Source organism: Podarcis pityusensis (assembly GCF_964106645.2).
Source record: "Podarcis pityusensis genome assembly, chromosome: 3".
NCBI lineage: Eukaryota > Metazoa > Chordata > Lepidosauria > Squamata > Lacertidae > Podarcis > Podarcis pityusensis.
Window position 1 is genome coordinate 3,057,333 of NC_138026.1, and position 14,777 is coordinate 3,072,109.

A 14,777-nucleotide genomic window follows, 5' to 3' on the forward strand; every position below is an offset into this window, starting at 1 on the left:
AATGTGAGTGCCACAGGCGTTCAGGTACATCAGTAGAATACCTGTAGACAGTAGCATTACACGGTGAGACCCACCTAATTCAGAACTTCTTAATGTGCAATACTGATACAGCAAAGGCCTTGAAAGAACAGTTTTGTTTACAATAGGCAAAACAAAAATCCAAGAGAAACAAAATACAAAGATTTTTAGTATATGTGCTGCCAAAGCAAGCACACAAAATACAAAGATAATATCAACTACTTCTGATGCATACATGCAAGTACAAACAGATGTTCTGTTATATAGCTGCTCAACAGTGACTTAGAGAGCCTATAGTATTAAACTTAAATCTGGTCATGTGAAAAGGCCAGGGATTAAAACCTTGTTTTTTTGCCAGCTTCCCTCTCTGTTAAAGCTTCATTCTGGTTCTTTAGCAACGACAATCCATCTGTCAAATACTACTGTGATTTCGTAACAGAACTTTGAGCCCAAAGGTAAACTCAGCATATTGCCTTTTTGATACAGGCAAAAGCGCTATTTGCAGATAAGCCCTGTGGTGGAATTTCTATAGCAGGGTTGAGGATCTGTTTAGGTGTGAGAATATATGTTTCCAAATATTTGTAGTTCTTTGCTGTTTTATTGTTTTCTGTCCCGGAATCTTTTGAGGGAAGTGTGGGATAGAAACGTAATAAATTAAAGGAAACAAACACTCCCCCCCCCACTTGGGGGGCATTCATGGTCAGATGCAGAAATCCGTCATTTCCCATGGTAACCTGCTGCCATGAAGGACTTGCTGTGGTGAGTTATTTGGAAAGGCATCCATACAGCAGCTGCTATGTGAGTTGCAGCTTTGATTTGCTTCTCCCTGACGCTCCTCTAGCATTCCGCAGCATGGTAATTAACTGCACATACTGGTTTTAAAATAAATCTGCCCGTGACGTGGACTGGTGCGCTTTGTCCCAGACTATCAGCAGCAATCCCTTTGGAAAGCAGCTGGAGACACAGCTGAAAGCAGGCTGAAGCACATTTATTCTGTGCCATAGCAAGCGGCTGCCTGAGAAAATTGCAGTGTCACACTATGCTTCCCTTCCTCATTCAGGCACACTCATGAGGAAGGAAATGGCAATTATTTTATTTTAGGCAAGTGCCCTTGGCAGCCCCTTTTTCTGGCAGCAGAAATATTGTCCTTTCATTTCTCATGGTTAACACATAGAGGTGATAGCAAAAGCTTAAAAAGCTACATTTATCCCAGAAGAGAAATAGTAAATGGCTCCATGAAACTGACTTTGATGCACTGAAACCATGAGGAAGCCTAACTGAACACAGAGAAAAATTAGGAACTAGCACATCTATTTTGATTGCTCACATTTCAATCAAATTGTTTGGGCCTAGCCTAGTTCAAAATACAAAACTGGAAAAGATATCAGGAACTGAAGGCAAATGTGTGTGGTGTATTATGGAGCAGAGAAGATTTTTCATACTTTTAAACATTCATAATGAACATGATTATGTGGGTTACAATCTTAAATTCATTTCTTATTACTTTTGGGCATCTTGAGAGAAATTTTGGGCCTAGAGGTAGCCAGGTAATGGAGTAAGCACAAAGGGGCCTCAGCGCTCCAACATTTCTCTGATGAAAATACGGACGTCCTATTCCAGAATAATTTTTTTATTATTTATACCCCGTCCATCTGACTGGGTTGCCCCAGGCCCTCTGCGCAGCTTCCAACCTCCTGCAATGCTGGAATCACAGCTAAGGTCAACATGTTCAATAACTTTTCAGAGGTTTAATGGAGTCATATTGGAATTATCCCTGCCTCTGGGTATATTTGTTCAGTTTTTTCTGTGCAGTGGTGTTCTGGGCTGAATCGAGCAGAAGTTATAGTAAGTAAAAAAAAAAAGAAAGAAAGAAATGACTAGAAACCATAATAGGAAAGTGTACACATTGCAACGAGAGTACTATCATACCACATTCAAGACGAGGTTGAAAAATGGTACAGTGCTGAAGTATCTTACTGCATCTTGTGAAGAGGAGGGCCAGACAAATCCCCACTTCTGCTCTCTGGGTAGTGTTCACCTAAAGTTCACCTAAAGTGTTCACCTAAAGCACCTGGTCAGCGGAAGACCTGCATACCTGCACACACCTTTTTAAAAGAAAAATGAGTGCAGATTTACTCTTTGGGGTGAAACTGCATACCTGTTTTGAGTAGTAAAGGATCAGGAAATGTAACTGCAATTAGACTGCAGAATGACAATAATTACCATCAGAATAGAAATTTACTTGCTAGAGGGATCACTTCCCTTGCTACACTTGCTGCATTTTTTTGTCCCATTGTTGCCTCCAGTCAAACTGTTATGTAGGTTTTTGCAACAATATACTAACAGACCTAGGCAAGATGAGCCTGCAGTTCACATGCACTGACCCCTCTTCCAAACCTTCAAGTCTCTGAAAAATCTATTGTCTATCTCCAGCCTGGAAAAACTTGAGAAGAGACTTCTACTGCACTGAAACTAAAATTACTCCATTACGCGTACACAGTTATCAAACTACTGCTGCTAGAACAGGACTAAGTTCATGGCAGAAGCCGGGGGAAGCAAATCACATCTTCCAAAAGAGAGCCATCTATAGATAGGCTGTGTGTCACTTCCAAATCTGATTGCTATTCAATTATGTGTGGAATTGTATTCATCACAAAACCCATGAATTGATAGCAGACAGGAAAGAATCAAATTTCAAAGAAGGAAGCATTACTTTTTTTAACGTTTCAGTTTATTATCTCAGTGGTGCTCTGCTTTATTGCTGAGCTCATAGTTCGCTGGAATAAATAACAGGGATGTGGGCACAAACCATTAACGGAAGATAATTCTGCATAACGGAGGGCAGCAAAAGGTTCCAGCTGTGTCTCTCTCTCTTTTTATGGAGAGTGGGTTGTTTAGCCAAAATAAAGCAGGAAAAGGGGGTGCAAAATAGACCAGAAGTGTAAATTGGGAGGTTTTTGTTTTTATTTTATTTAGTTCAAGAAAATTCTGAACATTGTGCATCTTGCATATACCATCTGACTTTACCACAAATGCAAAAGATACAGCCAATTTTGTATGACATTACAATAATATGGACAAAACAGATGTACTCTGTGGTACATGATTTATCTTTTGTTGTCATCTAAAGGATACACACACACACACACACACACACACACACACACACAATGTTACACTTATACACACATGTATAAATAATAGACACACACACACACGTCAATTCTCAAATAAGTAGATGCCAAATATTTTTGTGATAATTTCTGAGTAAAATACCAATTTTCGATACTCTAAAAAATGTAACTGTCAAGTCAACTTTGAGTTACTTGTGTAGCTCATATTGTGTGCAGAGCTTCACAATGATTGATGGCTAATGGGGTATGCATCCTCCAGGAATGATGGGGGAAAAAGACTGCTGTTGAAATAAAGACTGACTGATAAAGTATGTTATAATTTTTACTTTGATCAGTTACCAGGTTCTGGGGTCCCTGCATGCAAAGAAAACAAGATTGGGACCTCAGCCAATGACACTAATCAAAAGACTACACACTGAAACCCAGAGGCATAGTGTGGAGAGGTGGGGGTGGGGCATCACCCTGGCACAATTTTTTTTGGGGGGGGCATACCCTGAGATGCCTTGAATGATGATCAGGGGTGCGGCAGGTAACACTGGCCTCTGTCCCTCTTTCCTTCTCTCCCTCCTCTGATTCTCTCTAGCATCTCTGTCTCCCGAAGGCTTGCACAGCTGTTTGTTGCCCCAGCCCTAGCTACAAGCTCCACAGGAGAATGCTGCCTCTGGGGCTGACCAGGGGGTGCTGGTTGCCAGGAGCTAAGGCGGCCTTGGAGTAAGCAAGCAAGTGGATGAGGGAGCCCAGCCAGCCAGTCTGCCAGCCCTTGCTGTTGGGAATGGATGGTGGACAAGTCCTAGGCCCCTGTGGGGCAGCGTGAGGAGGCACCTCTCTCTGGGGTGGGGCAAGCTGAGAGACAGCATGGCAGCAGCTGCCTGGAGGACTCCCAAGGAAAGGGGAGAGGAGAGGATGCTGAGGGAACACTCCACAAGGGAGGGTCTTCGAAAAGGGGCGAGGAGCTGCCAGCTCTGCAGGCAAGGGGGGACATAACTGGGCTCCTGAGACCCACAGGGGTGCTGCAGAAAGAACGCAGTTGGCCAAGGGAGCCGTGGACTCAAAAAGGTTGAAAATCTCTGCAGTAAAGAATTGAGGTCCATTATCACTCCTCACAAGCTGTGGGGCCCCATGCCTGGAAATGTTGGACAACCATATTAGAAGTCAGTTCAGCCAATGTGGCTTTTTCTGGAAATGAGAAATAGTAGTCCATGAGCAGACGATACCAGTTTCCCTGGTAATGAGAGAGGTTGTGCAACAGCATTAGTTGTACATGGTGGGTGCTACCCTTCTGAATGCAAGCCAGAAATCTTTTCATTTCTTCTGTTTCTGTTAAGAGTCCCAGCCACCAAACTGATTATTTTGTCGAGGCCCAACACTCTGGTGTCCACTATGGATTTAGCAGTGTTCACAGTGCATTCTAAAACACAGTAATTTTGCTTCACGTAAAATGGAGTCTCTCCATCAATAGATACCATCCATGTGACCAGCATTAGCCAATCACATGAAAACTACTAGATAACTCTCTAGAATTTAGTTACCAACCAATCAAATTTAACACAGTATTTAACACAAGCATTTACAATTTCAGATAATTAAATTACTATATTTAACAAAACCATCCCAAGAAGTTCACCATTTATCAAATGATGTGATCTTCTCTGGATCTGAGTTCATCCCATTTGCATTAGTAATATGCCCCAGGAAGGAGACTTGTTGGACTCCAAACTTGCATTTTTCAGAGCGAAGTGTGACATTCGCTTCTTTCAGTTGCTGTAGGGTCTGTCATAGCTATATTTAAGCATGATTTTCTACAAGTGTTGAGGGGGGAAATGTACGAAAAAGTGATCATGCGTGTGTGAATATGAAAGACTGTGGATTAAAATATGTGCCCTGTTTGGTTCGTGGTATTCACAGAAGGGCTCTCATAGCTGAAGGAATCTTGGCACAGTTGCTAGCAGGGGCGAGATATGCAAAGTGCTGAGCAATGATTCTCGTAGTTCCCAGAGTCCCCTGGACACAGGCAGGCCTTTCTGAGCTCAACAATGGCCTCTTCATGAGCCGGCTAGCCAGTGGTCAGTCTGGCATGCCGTCCTTGTCACATGAAAATATGAGAGGAAGGCTTGGGATACAGAAATTTTGAACCTTTTCAAGTTGCTTAGGAAACCCAGAAATGAAACAAAGACTTTTGTTAAGTCACAGAATGAATAAAAGAAATTGCAAAAAATGATTAGAAACAGAAAATAAAGACTTCACAAACACACACACACACACACACACACACACTTAAGTGATGTTAAATTATCCTTTGCTCCTCGATGCAGGCAGTTACTTGGTGCTAAGATTTGTCATACACAAAATCCTTAAGCCTTGCTACATTTGAAGTGTGATGTGTGGGTGAAGCAAAGTACTTGGGAGGCAATTATTTGCAGTACTGTACTGTGGTGGCAAGAGTTTCTGGTCTAGGCATAAGTGCGAGGGCTTCAACTTTTTACTACAGCTAGAGCTATGATTAATTTCCATAGTATTTAGAATGGTACACCTACAACAGCTTCAAATATTTAAAAGAGCCGAGACTCAAGAATATCAGGGCTGGAAGGAAACAGGTGTACGGGGGCCGTGGGATTTATCCTCACAACAAACCTGGCTGAGTGATTTGACTTGATCTTTGATTTACTTTTAGCAAGGGTTTATAGGGTGCTTTGTTCACTGTTCTGCATTCTGCAGAGACTTGCTGTTGTCTGTTTGCCTTGCTGGTTTGGCACATATTCAGGGGTTACTGTGGGAATTATTGGGGTAAAGGGCTGTATACAAACGACGTAAGGGCTGCTTTGGATGCAAATAGTTGCATGAAATAAAATCTATCAGAGAATGTTAGTGCCATTTGTAATATGAAAGCAGCTCAACTCTTCTTTCTGTGGGAAACATTGCCACCTTGTGGACACAGCTCTGCTTTCAAAATTAAAAAAATAAGGAATTATTTAAGGCTACATCATATCAACGGAGAGTGGGAATTCTCAGGTAAAAGCAAGTGCTATTGCTTGTTTATTATTATTTCTTTCATACACCTAGCATCATTTTGGCTTTGAGCAATTTACAGCCTCTTGAATGAGGCTTCCAGGAAGAACCTGAGCAATGCAGTAGCAAAGCTTGTCCGTCTTCAGGTGTGTTTCTTATGGGTTCTACCCACGTTGAGAATTCCCCTTTGTGAGGGATGGGCTGAAAGGGAGATTTGTGTCCAGGACCGGGCGATTGTGGGCAGTGGGGTAGCATCGCCTGGAGTCTGCAATCGACTGAATACCGCTCAGTAGCAGCATTGTCGCCCAGCCGCTGCTTTGAGTCGTTGTCTGAGGAACTGTGTCTCAAACACAGGTGGTGTCGAGATCTGTGGCTATTGCAAACTAGACATGGTGCACAACAAAACGTTTTTCATCTCTGCAACCCTTCAAGAGAAAAGGGGATCTTGCTCTTTAAAAGAAGGGGGGGGGGGACACAAACTGCAGTACCAGAAGTTTGCAATAGCTTGAAGCTTACAGATCATACCTTGTGATCTATTTAATTTATTTAATAAACTGATAAGCTGACTTTAAAAAAAATCCCAAGGTGGCAAGGAACTTGCTGAGCCAGATGTTTCAATGATTGCCTGGTCACCTGCAAGAGCAGCTGCCCCACATCTTCTTGCTAATGTCTTCTGAAGACACCACACGAAATGTTGCTGTAATCAGAGTTCCCCCAACTCTCGCAAGTGACTGCCAGTGAAGTGGAGCAGAAGCTGTGGAGCTCTGATCATGACATCATACCATCTGCCTTTTACTCAGGGCCAGCCCACCTATGAGGCAAGGTAAGCAACACCCTCGGTGGCAAGATCCATAGGGGCAGCAGATCCCAGTGTAGATCCCCCCCCCTTTGTTCTTCATATAGATCTTCACTTGCTCCTTCTTCCCTGGTGAGGAAGGGGACACCATTTTGTGGTTTGGCTCAGGTGCCAAAATGTCTTGGGCTGGCCCTGCTTTTACTAGACATTACTTACTGGCAAGAGACAGAGGAAGGCTCAGATCTTCTGCTCTTGGAGGCAGCCAGAGGTTCCTTGTGCTAGCTAGCTTGACTGCAAAGAAGGGTGGGATTCAATCAGTTTACACAAATCAAAAATTCAGTTTACACAATTAAAGTTTGGAGTTCTTGTGGAACAAACCTGTTTCTACCAAAAAAACCACCCAACAACCCCAACCCAGACTTTTTGTGATAAGGAAAGCAATGGGGGAAAGCATTTACTTGCTTGTTACACTTTTGTATGATCTCTGCACAATCAGACCACAACATATGTTGACTTCCAGTTGGAGTTATGGCAAGCTAAGATATTGCCTGCTAGCATTCCCACTAGCAGAGATTGTTCTACAGTGATGAGAGGTGGTCAGGAGATACCTAACTCGCCTTTGGACTGGGCTGTGTGTGTCCAAGGGCACAGCCTGCCTCAGATGTTCTGAAGAAGACATTCATCATCGTACTAGGGGAAAAAATAAATCTCTGGGAAGATGACAAGCATCTAGAGCAAGGCAAATATATTATGGTTACCAGACATCCCTCTTTCCTGGGGACAGTCCCCAGATTTACAAATCTGTCCCCTGACAAAATCCATCCCCGGAATGTCCCCGGATTTCATTTAATGTCCCCGGATTTATACTTTAAGTGTTGTAGATTTATTAGTAGCGAATGAACGTCACAAGATTGGTTCAACGGCACAAGACACATCAAATGGGGACTTCCAGAGAGGCAACATGGCAAGCGCCATGGCAGCGAGCAGTTCCTGAAGCTACCAGGCTGGCTCCCGGCTGCCTGAGACTGCCACTGCCACTGCCACTACCGAAAGGGAACCGGGGACGTCTGGACCGTCAACTGGGGGAGCCATTGATTTTATTCTTACACATGTTTTGATTTCTGAAGATTTATATCTGGGATAAATGAAGATACATGCAGAGGTGATGGATGGAAGAGAGGGACCTGTGTGAAAACAGGCCAGAGGGGTTTTCCTCAGGGTGTGAGGCTGAGAATGGGGGAAGTGAGAGCTGGAAGACTCACTTTTCTTTGCATGTGGATTGAAGATTAAGGTATAATTATGACAGAGGGATATATACATATAATTTTGTGTTTTATTATGATTATTGCTATTTTTTCTACTGTTTTTCTATTTTCTTGTTCTTCTCTCTCCTGTATTTCTTGTCTTTTTGATTCTATTTGCTCTAGATACTATTTTAATGTTTTGATAAAACTTTAATAATAATCTTGGGGGGGAGAATGGCAGGGGGTGGGACTCCCCTTGGTTTACAGACCACAACATATGCTAAATAAATAGCTGGTGTTGTCTAAGCTACCCACAAACTTTGTGAAAATAAATCAGGATGAACACCTGAATAAACAGGTTGTCCGGAAACAACCCTACAGCCTTTCCATTGCCCCATGCATTTATTTTGACTATTAACCAAGATACACGATTACACAAAGAGCAGGATATCAGGTTTATTAACAGTCATGAACAGAAGTCACATTCATTGCTGTTTATATATAAAGCTAGGCAGAAAATACAGTTGCCCATAAATTGAAGGGAAAAAATACTATAAGAGTTACATTTTAATTAAGATATCGGGGGAAACGGGCAGAGAACAAGGGGTGATAAAAAGAATTCGGTACGAACTGCTAAGAAACAAAAAGTTGCATCTACTCACTAACAAGAAATGAAAGGAGATTAATTATGAATTGGGGAAGGGGGGTGCAACTTATATTGCATTTTCTTTATAAACATTCAGACTGCTCAATAGATACTCTGTACGTTTCACTGGGGCTGGTTCTCTGTTGTAAAGGCCGTTCTGGCGACTTGGCTCTGAGTTTTAACAGGCCAGGGTCTAGACTAAGGAGAGGGTGGATGTTATTCTGATCAAATGATGTAGATGTCCCAGGCAAAGCAGCCTCTTGAAAGTGCAAGTCCTTCTTAGTAAATTTATTTTTTACTATGCTGCACAGCACACTGATCACCACTACAAGAGCACAGATGAAAAAAACAGTGGTACCTACAAGAATCTCGGTATAGCGGAACAAGGAGCTAATGCCTGCAAGACAAATAAAACTGCTTTGTTGAATTCATTCTTTCCCGAATGCTTTTGAGCACAAAAGCGACATTCAAAAGAGATCAGCCAACACATCATAGAACAAGTCAAGGATCCTAGGAGACCAACATTCACATTTCATGCTCCTCCACACTCAGGACAGGAGTTAACTATCTTAGGGTGAAGACACAACATTTTTAGAACATAGTAAGGCTGAATTTGGAAGTTCTCCTGCCACATGGAGTGCAAACATAACTTGCCCTCTTCTGGAAAATACAGCCCTGCTTTCTGCAGCCATTATGCACAGTTTGAATTTCTTTGTTTAAAAGCAAATCTGGGATAAAGCCCCCTGTCCATCAACACCCATAGGCTACTAACCATCACTTCCTTACACTGCTTAGGGCAGTTTTGCAACTATCAAAATGTTTTGCTGTTTCTTTCTTTTTCTTTTTTTATAAGGTCAAGGAAGAACATATAACAGAACATAATGCACATCACACCTGAAACAAAAGGAAGACAGCGCGCACCAAGTGTGAAGCAAAATGCAGGACTAAAGGCTGAATCAGCATAAGGCTTGCTGGCACACATGCCTGAATATCTGTCTGTCATGCAAATTGTTAAGGCTAAGCTCACACTATTGAAGAACTCACCGTGACTGCTTTTTAAACACTGTGTCCACCTTCATCCATATATTCTCAGGTGATATGAACAGAAGCATAACTACATCAAAGACTTTCAGGAGCCACAGTACAACTAAAAAGGCATAATCTTACTCTGACAGTTTAAGAGGTTGCTACGGTAAACTGGCAGGTTGAATTTCCAATGCAAATAGCATACTTCTTCTAAGATGGACAATTATTTCAAACTCACCTTCTGTCTGATTCTACAAGATTTACTGTTCATAAGGGAAAAAAACCTGCCGTAGGATGAGCCCACTCTTGTGCCAGCTGGCTGGGGTTTAAGAAGAGGAATATACTGCCACATGCACATTCCACTACAAGCAAGAGAACAGCTTCCAGATTAAGATGTGCACCCAACTGATATCCCATAGAACGAGAAGGAACGCCTTCTAATGGTTCAATGTGTCTCTGTTTTATTTTGTGATAAGCATTTATATTTTAGTTTTAACATTTTAATGCAGACTGCTGTTATGTTAAGCAGCATAACATATTTACTATTCTTACTAATTATTTTTATTCTTATCCTTAAGTATTCTCATTCTAATTCCCGATACTAAATAAACAAATAAATCCCAAAGCAGATTTATAAATACATACCTGTCTGTGGATTATGAAAGCACAGGGTTCCTGAATTTTTTGGAGAACGATCCTCATAACCTTCTTTACATTGACATATATATGTACCATATCCATTGTGACAGATTGCCTTGTCACCACATAGCCCAATCCCAGAGCTGCACTCATTCACATCTGGCAGGTAGAGAGAATAAAATTGTTCTGCAGCAACATGGTTATAAACTTTGAATAGCATGTTTTCAGACTACCAGTCATATAAGCCACAGCTAACCAATTAAGTAGGAATTTAGTATGCATTGGAAGCTGTCTTACTGCCACTTCTGTCTCCCATGGATTGGCAGAATAAACACCAAGACAACAGCCCTAAGTCACATAGGTGCAAGAAGAAACAAGAAGAAAAAGATGTTACACAATCCCAGCTAAACAGATATAAACTAGAAACAACTGATACAAACAATTCTGAAAACAGAGGATAAGTCAAAATAACAAAAATATAAATGAAAATGTTGGGGTATGCAATGCTATGGCATTCCATATGTATGGAATAAAATAGATTTTCCTTAAGCTTTGGCTTTTCCTGATGTTAAGGATTAGTCTTTGCATGCACAAAGCTTTTATTAGCCAGCTACCTTTTTAGATATGAGCACTGCATGCAGTATTTGAAGTATTATAGCTGATTAATTTCCCATCTTCTCCTTTTCTTCACCTCTTTCAGTAGACATTTTAAAAAAATCCCTCCCACTTTTCCTGTAGCATTCATTCTATGGTACCCCACCCCACGGCCAGCTCTATCACTCACAATGATCACTTCATGGTTAAGCATGTCACAAGCACTTCCTCACAGGTGGAAGCACTGCGCAACCTCCATTATGGCTGCACCAGAAATCCTGCTCAAGCATGTACTTTGCATGTGGCGCACCAGAATGTCAACAAAATTGGCTGAAATGTCAAGGGTGGATGATCTTCACCACCACTAGCTTTTTAACTCGACAACACTAAAGCTCCATCTGCACTATACACCTAAAAGCATTGTTATACCACATTAAACTGTCATGGCTTCCCCAAAAGAATCCTGGGAACTGTAGTTTGTTGTAAGAAGACCCCTATTCCCCTCACAGAGCTAAAATTCTCAGAATTCCCTGGAAAGGATTGGCTGTTGCTGTTTATGGCGTGAAGGCTGCCATAAACAGATTTGCCCAGCACACTTCCGACCAGACTCTCAGCAGAGTTGAAATACAGTCTGCAGCTAAGCGTGAGGAAATTGGCCCTGAGTCTCAATTGATGAGACCGATTACTTTATTGCCTGTCATTAAACTTAACAGTTGCTATTTACAAGAAACTACTGTAGATCCCCGCGGCAGATCTGCTTGCATCCTCTCAGCAGATCAAAACCAAAACTCTCTCTTAGTCACTCTCACATAATGCGCTGCGCGTGACTTCACTCTTATCTTTGCACCAGTGTAAACAATCCAGCTTCACAACCAGAGTTTCATCTTACATGCAGAAACTCAGGAAGACAGTTTTCTGAAAACGAATGACCAGTATCCCCAACAAAACCATGCTGAGAATTGTAGCTTTGTGAGGAGAAATGGGGGTCTCTTAGCAATTCTTAGCACCCTTAACAAACTGCAGTCCCCAGGGATGCCATAACTTCCTAAAGTGGTATGATCCTGCTTTAAATGCATAGTGCAGCTGGGTCACGGACACTGAGGGGATAACCCATAGTCTTCATGTACATGGTTTCAACAATGACTTGCTTTGGAGCAGGACCTGTCATTGTAAAATAAAGTGCTAGAAGCCAAAGGCGAATGTGCTTCAAACTCCATGAGGGGAAGGCAGATGGAGAAGCAAGATGATTTGGAGAGAAGCAACTTTTGGGAAGAAGAGTTTGGATTTGATATCCTGCTTTATCACTACCCGAAGGAGTCTCAAAGCAGCTAACATTCTCCTTTCCCTTCCTCCCCCACAACAAACACTCTGTGAGGTGAGTGGGGCTGAGAGACTTCAGAGAAGTGTGACTGGCCCAAGGTCACCCAGCAGCTGCATGTGGAGGAGCAGGGACACGAACCTGGTTCACCAGATTACGAGTCCACTGCTCTCACCACTACACCACACTGGCTCTCAGTGGGAAAGAGTTACACATGCCCCTTAATGGCTTCCCTGCTCCAAATTTTCCTCTCTTGAAGAGAAAAGCAGGTATTAGGCTTTTGTTGTATGCTGTAGAGTTATGTGGGTCAAACTGCATGCAATACCTGGATTGCATCCTTCAACTGATACCAACTAGAATGAAGTTTCAGTCCCATTTGATGCCATGTAATCAACTTCTAAATTGATTTAGGAGACAGTAACACAATGTTAAGGTGTAATTCAACATCACACTATTACAATCGTTCTGTCTGCAAAAGCACTTTTGCTTGCATGATGGAACAGTAGCGATCTGTTTGCTGTTCTGGGGGATCTCCTGACTCCCCAAGCCTATCTGGGAGAAGCCCTCTTGTGCTGGCTCTCATTAATGCAATTGTTCAGTTGAATCCAGCTCTATGTGATCAGCTTAATTGTTCTGTGGATTAAAGGCCTAATCTTTCCTCCTACTTTCACTGGTGCAAAAATAGCAAGCCCATAATTTTATTCACTGAATGATTAAAGTTTCTTTTCTAGCTAGTGATAGGAAGACCTGTGGAATTTCCCCCCCTTACTCTCCCATCCCAGACCTCCCCATCTCTATCTAACTTGCTATTTTATACCACCCATAAATAGTGTAACTCTTTTCACACACCTCTCACCACAACTGTCTGAACCTTGCCAAGTTCCACAGATGCTCCACCAAGGTCTTCCAGTTGCACATGCAATAAGTGAGATATATTCTTTTCTTCTGGTGTTAGATGCAGCCAGAACATGAATATCAGGTTTGGACCATTTTGTCTACATATAAAAATGGAAGTATTAATTTCAAATGAGTGAGTACATTAACACTTCCCTTCTCTAGTAGCTGAGCACATATAATAAAGGTATTATCTCAGCTTGGGAATAAGAAGACAGAAGGCAAGTTGAAGGTTTACTACAGAGAAGGAAGGAAGAAGGGTTGGAAATAATATTGTTGGCTTTTCCTCATTAAGTGCAACTGATAAAGAATAGCACGCAAATTCAGGGTGCTTTAAACCAAGTTTGTTACCATTTTAGGGCAATCTATAGCTTAGTTGACATACCTATCAGTTTCAGTTTCTTCTTTCCTTATAATTTCCTTTAACTTGACTTCCTTGACTTTGATTGAGAGGAGTTTCACTTTCTCTTGCACCTGAAGAAAAAATGCCCAACTGTGGGTTTATATTACAGATAACCAATGGTTAAATCAATGGCAACAGAAACAAAGGTGCTGATAGCATAATTAATATCCTGTTAAAAATAACAACAAAAGCCTCACCTAGGTATGATGGATCTCAGTTTTTCCTACTATGGGACAACTACGCAAGTATATGTAATATAAAAATACTATTTTGTTTTTATAACTTTACTTCAAGTGTTTCAATTGCACCTATAATAAATATGTATTATATATCTATTATATCTCTTCAATATGTTTCCACTCTTCTTTCCCTTCTTCTAACTCACAAAATTCTTATTCCATTTCTCAATATCAACATCTCTTAGTCACTCTGAATCTCTTTCACAAAAACGCTTATTATTCCAAAAACAGTGAATGCTCACCATTTCCCCAAAGATGTCTATTTCCTTGTGTGCCTTCTGGTGATTCTGTGTGCTTCCATTTTATTCATCACAAAAAGGTGAAAATCCAACCTTTCTGCTGTCTTTAATTTGTCTGAATACCCATGTTTAACTAACTGTGCACTTTGAAAATTTATTAAACTCATTTTGTGGAACTGACATGATACCAGCATCAACATGACGTGCCACAGGCGAGGTGTGCCCCCACCTCAAAAATAAAGAACTAAAATTGAGGACTTGAGGCTCCTCTATTAAAAGGACTGACATATAGCATTACAAACACAATCGGCTTTACCATACAACCAGTGCCATTTGTTTTCTTACCTGACTCTTAATAGAGTCTATGAGAGCTTTTTCCAACTCACTTCCAGTGGGAGAGCTCCATCCTTTGTTTTCTATACCAAAACTTATTTCAAACAGAAGATCTGCAGAAGACCCAAAGATTGCCGAAGTACAGTGAGGATACAGAAAATAGAGCAATTCCAACAGCTTGCCACCGTATTTAAAGCTAACAGCCCCCTAAGCCAGTGTGGTCTAGTGGTTAAGATGTCAGACTAGGA

The 14,777-nt window shown here is 41.6% G+C and overlaps 1 protein-coding gene and 1 long non-coding RNA gene across 7 annotated transcripts in view; one reads left to right on the top strand and one right to left on the bottom strand.

Moving 5' to 3' along the window:
• LOC308472535 lies at positions 1-10,502 on the top strand. Its single transcript, XR_013983563.1, has 3 exons — positions 1-473; positions 8,082-8,245; positions 9,698-10,502. It is a non-coding gene; the product is annotated as an uncharacterized lncRNA (long non-coding RNA).
• LOC308472466 (uncharacterized protein) overlaps positions 8,640-14,777 on the bottom strand; it is a 26,789-nt gene continuing 20,651 nt past the window's right edge. For all 6 annotated transcript variants that reach the window (XM_080997368.1, XM_080997367.1, XM_080997369.1 and 3 more), the window contains 5 exons: positions 14,542-14,642; positions 13,701-13,789; positions 13,271-13,416; positions 10,516-10,668; positions 8,640-9,241 (listed from right to left, as the gene is read on the bottom strand). In XM_080997368.1, coding sequence (XP_080853494.1) covers positions 8,928-9,241; positions 10,516-10,668; positions 13,271-13,416; positions 13,701-13,789; positions 14,542-14,642 — 803 coding nt within the window. In that variant the 3' untranslated portion in view covers positions 8,640-8,927. The remainder of the gene's footprint in view (positions 9,242-10,515; positions 10,669-13,270; positions 13,417-13,700; positions 13,790-14,541; positions 14,643-14,777) is intronic.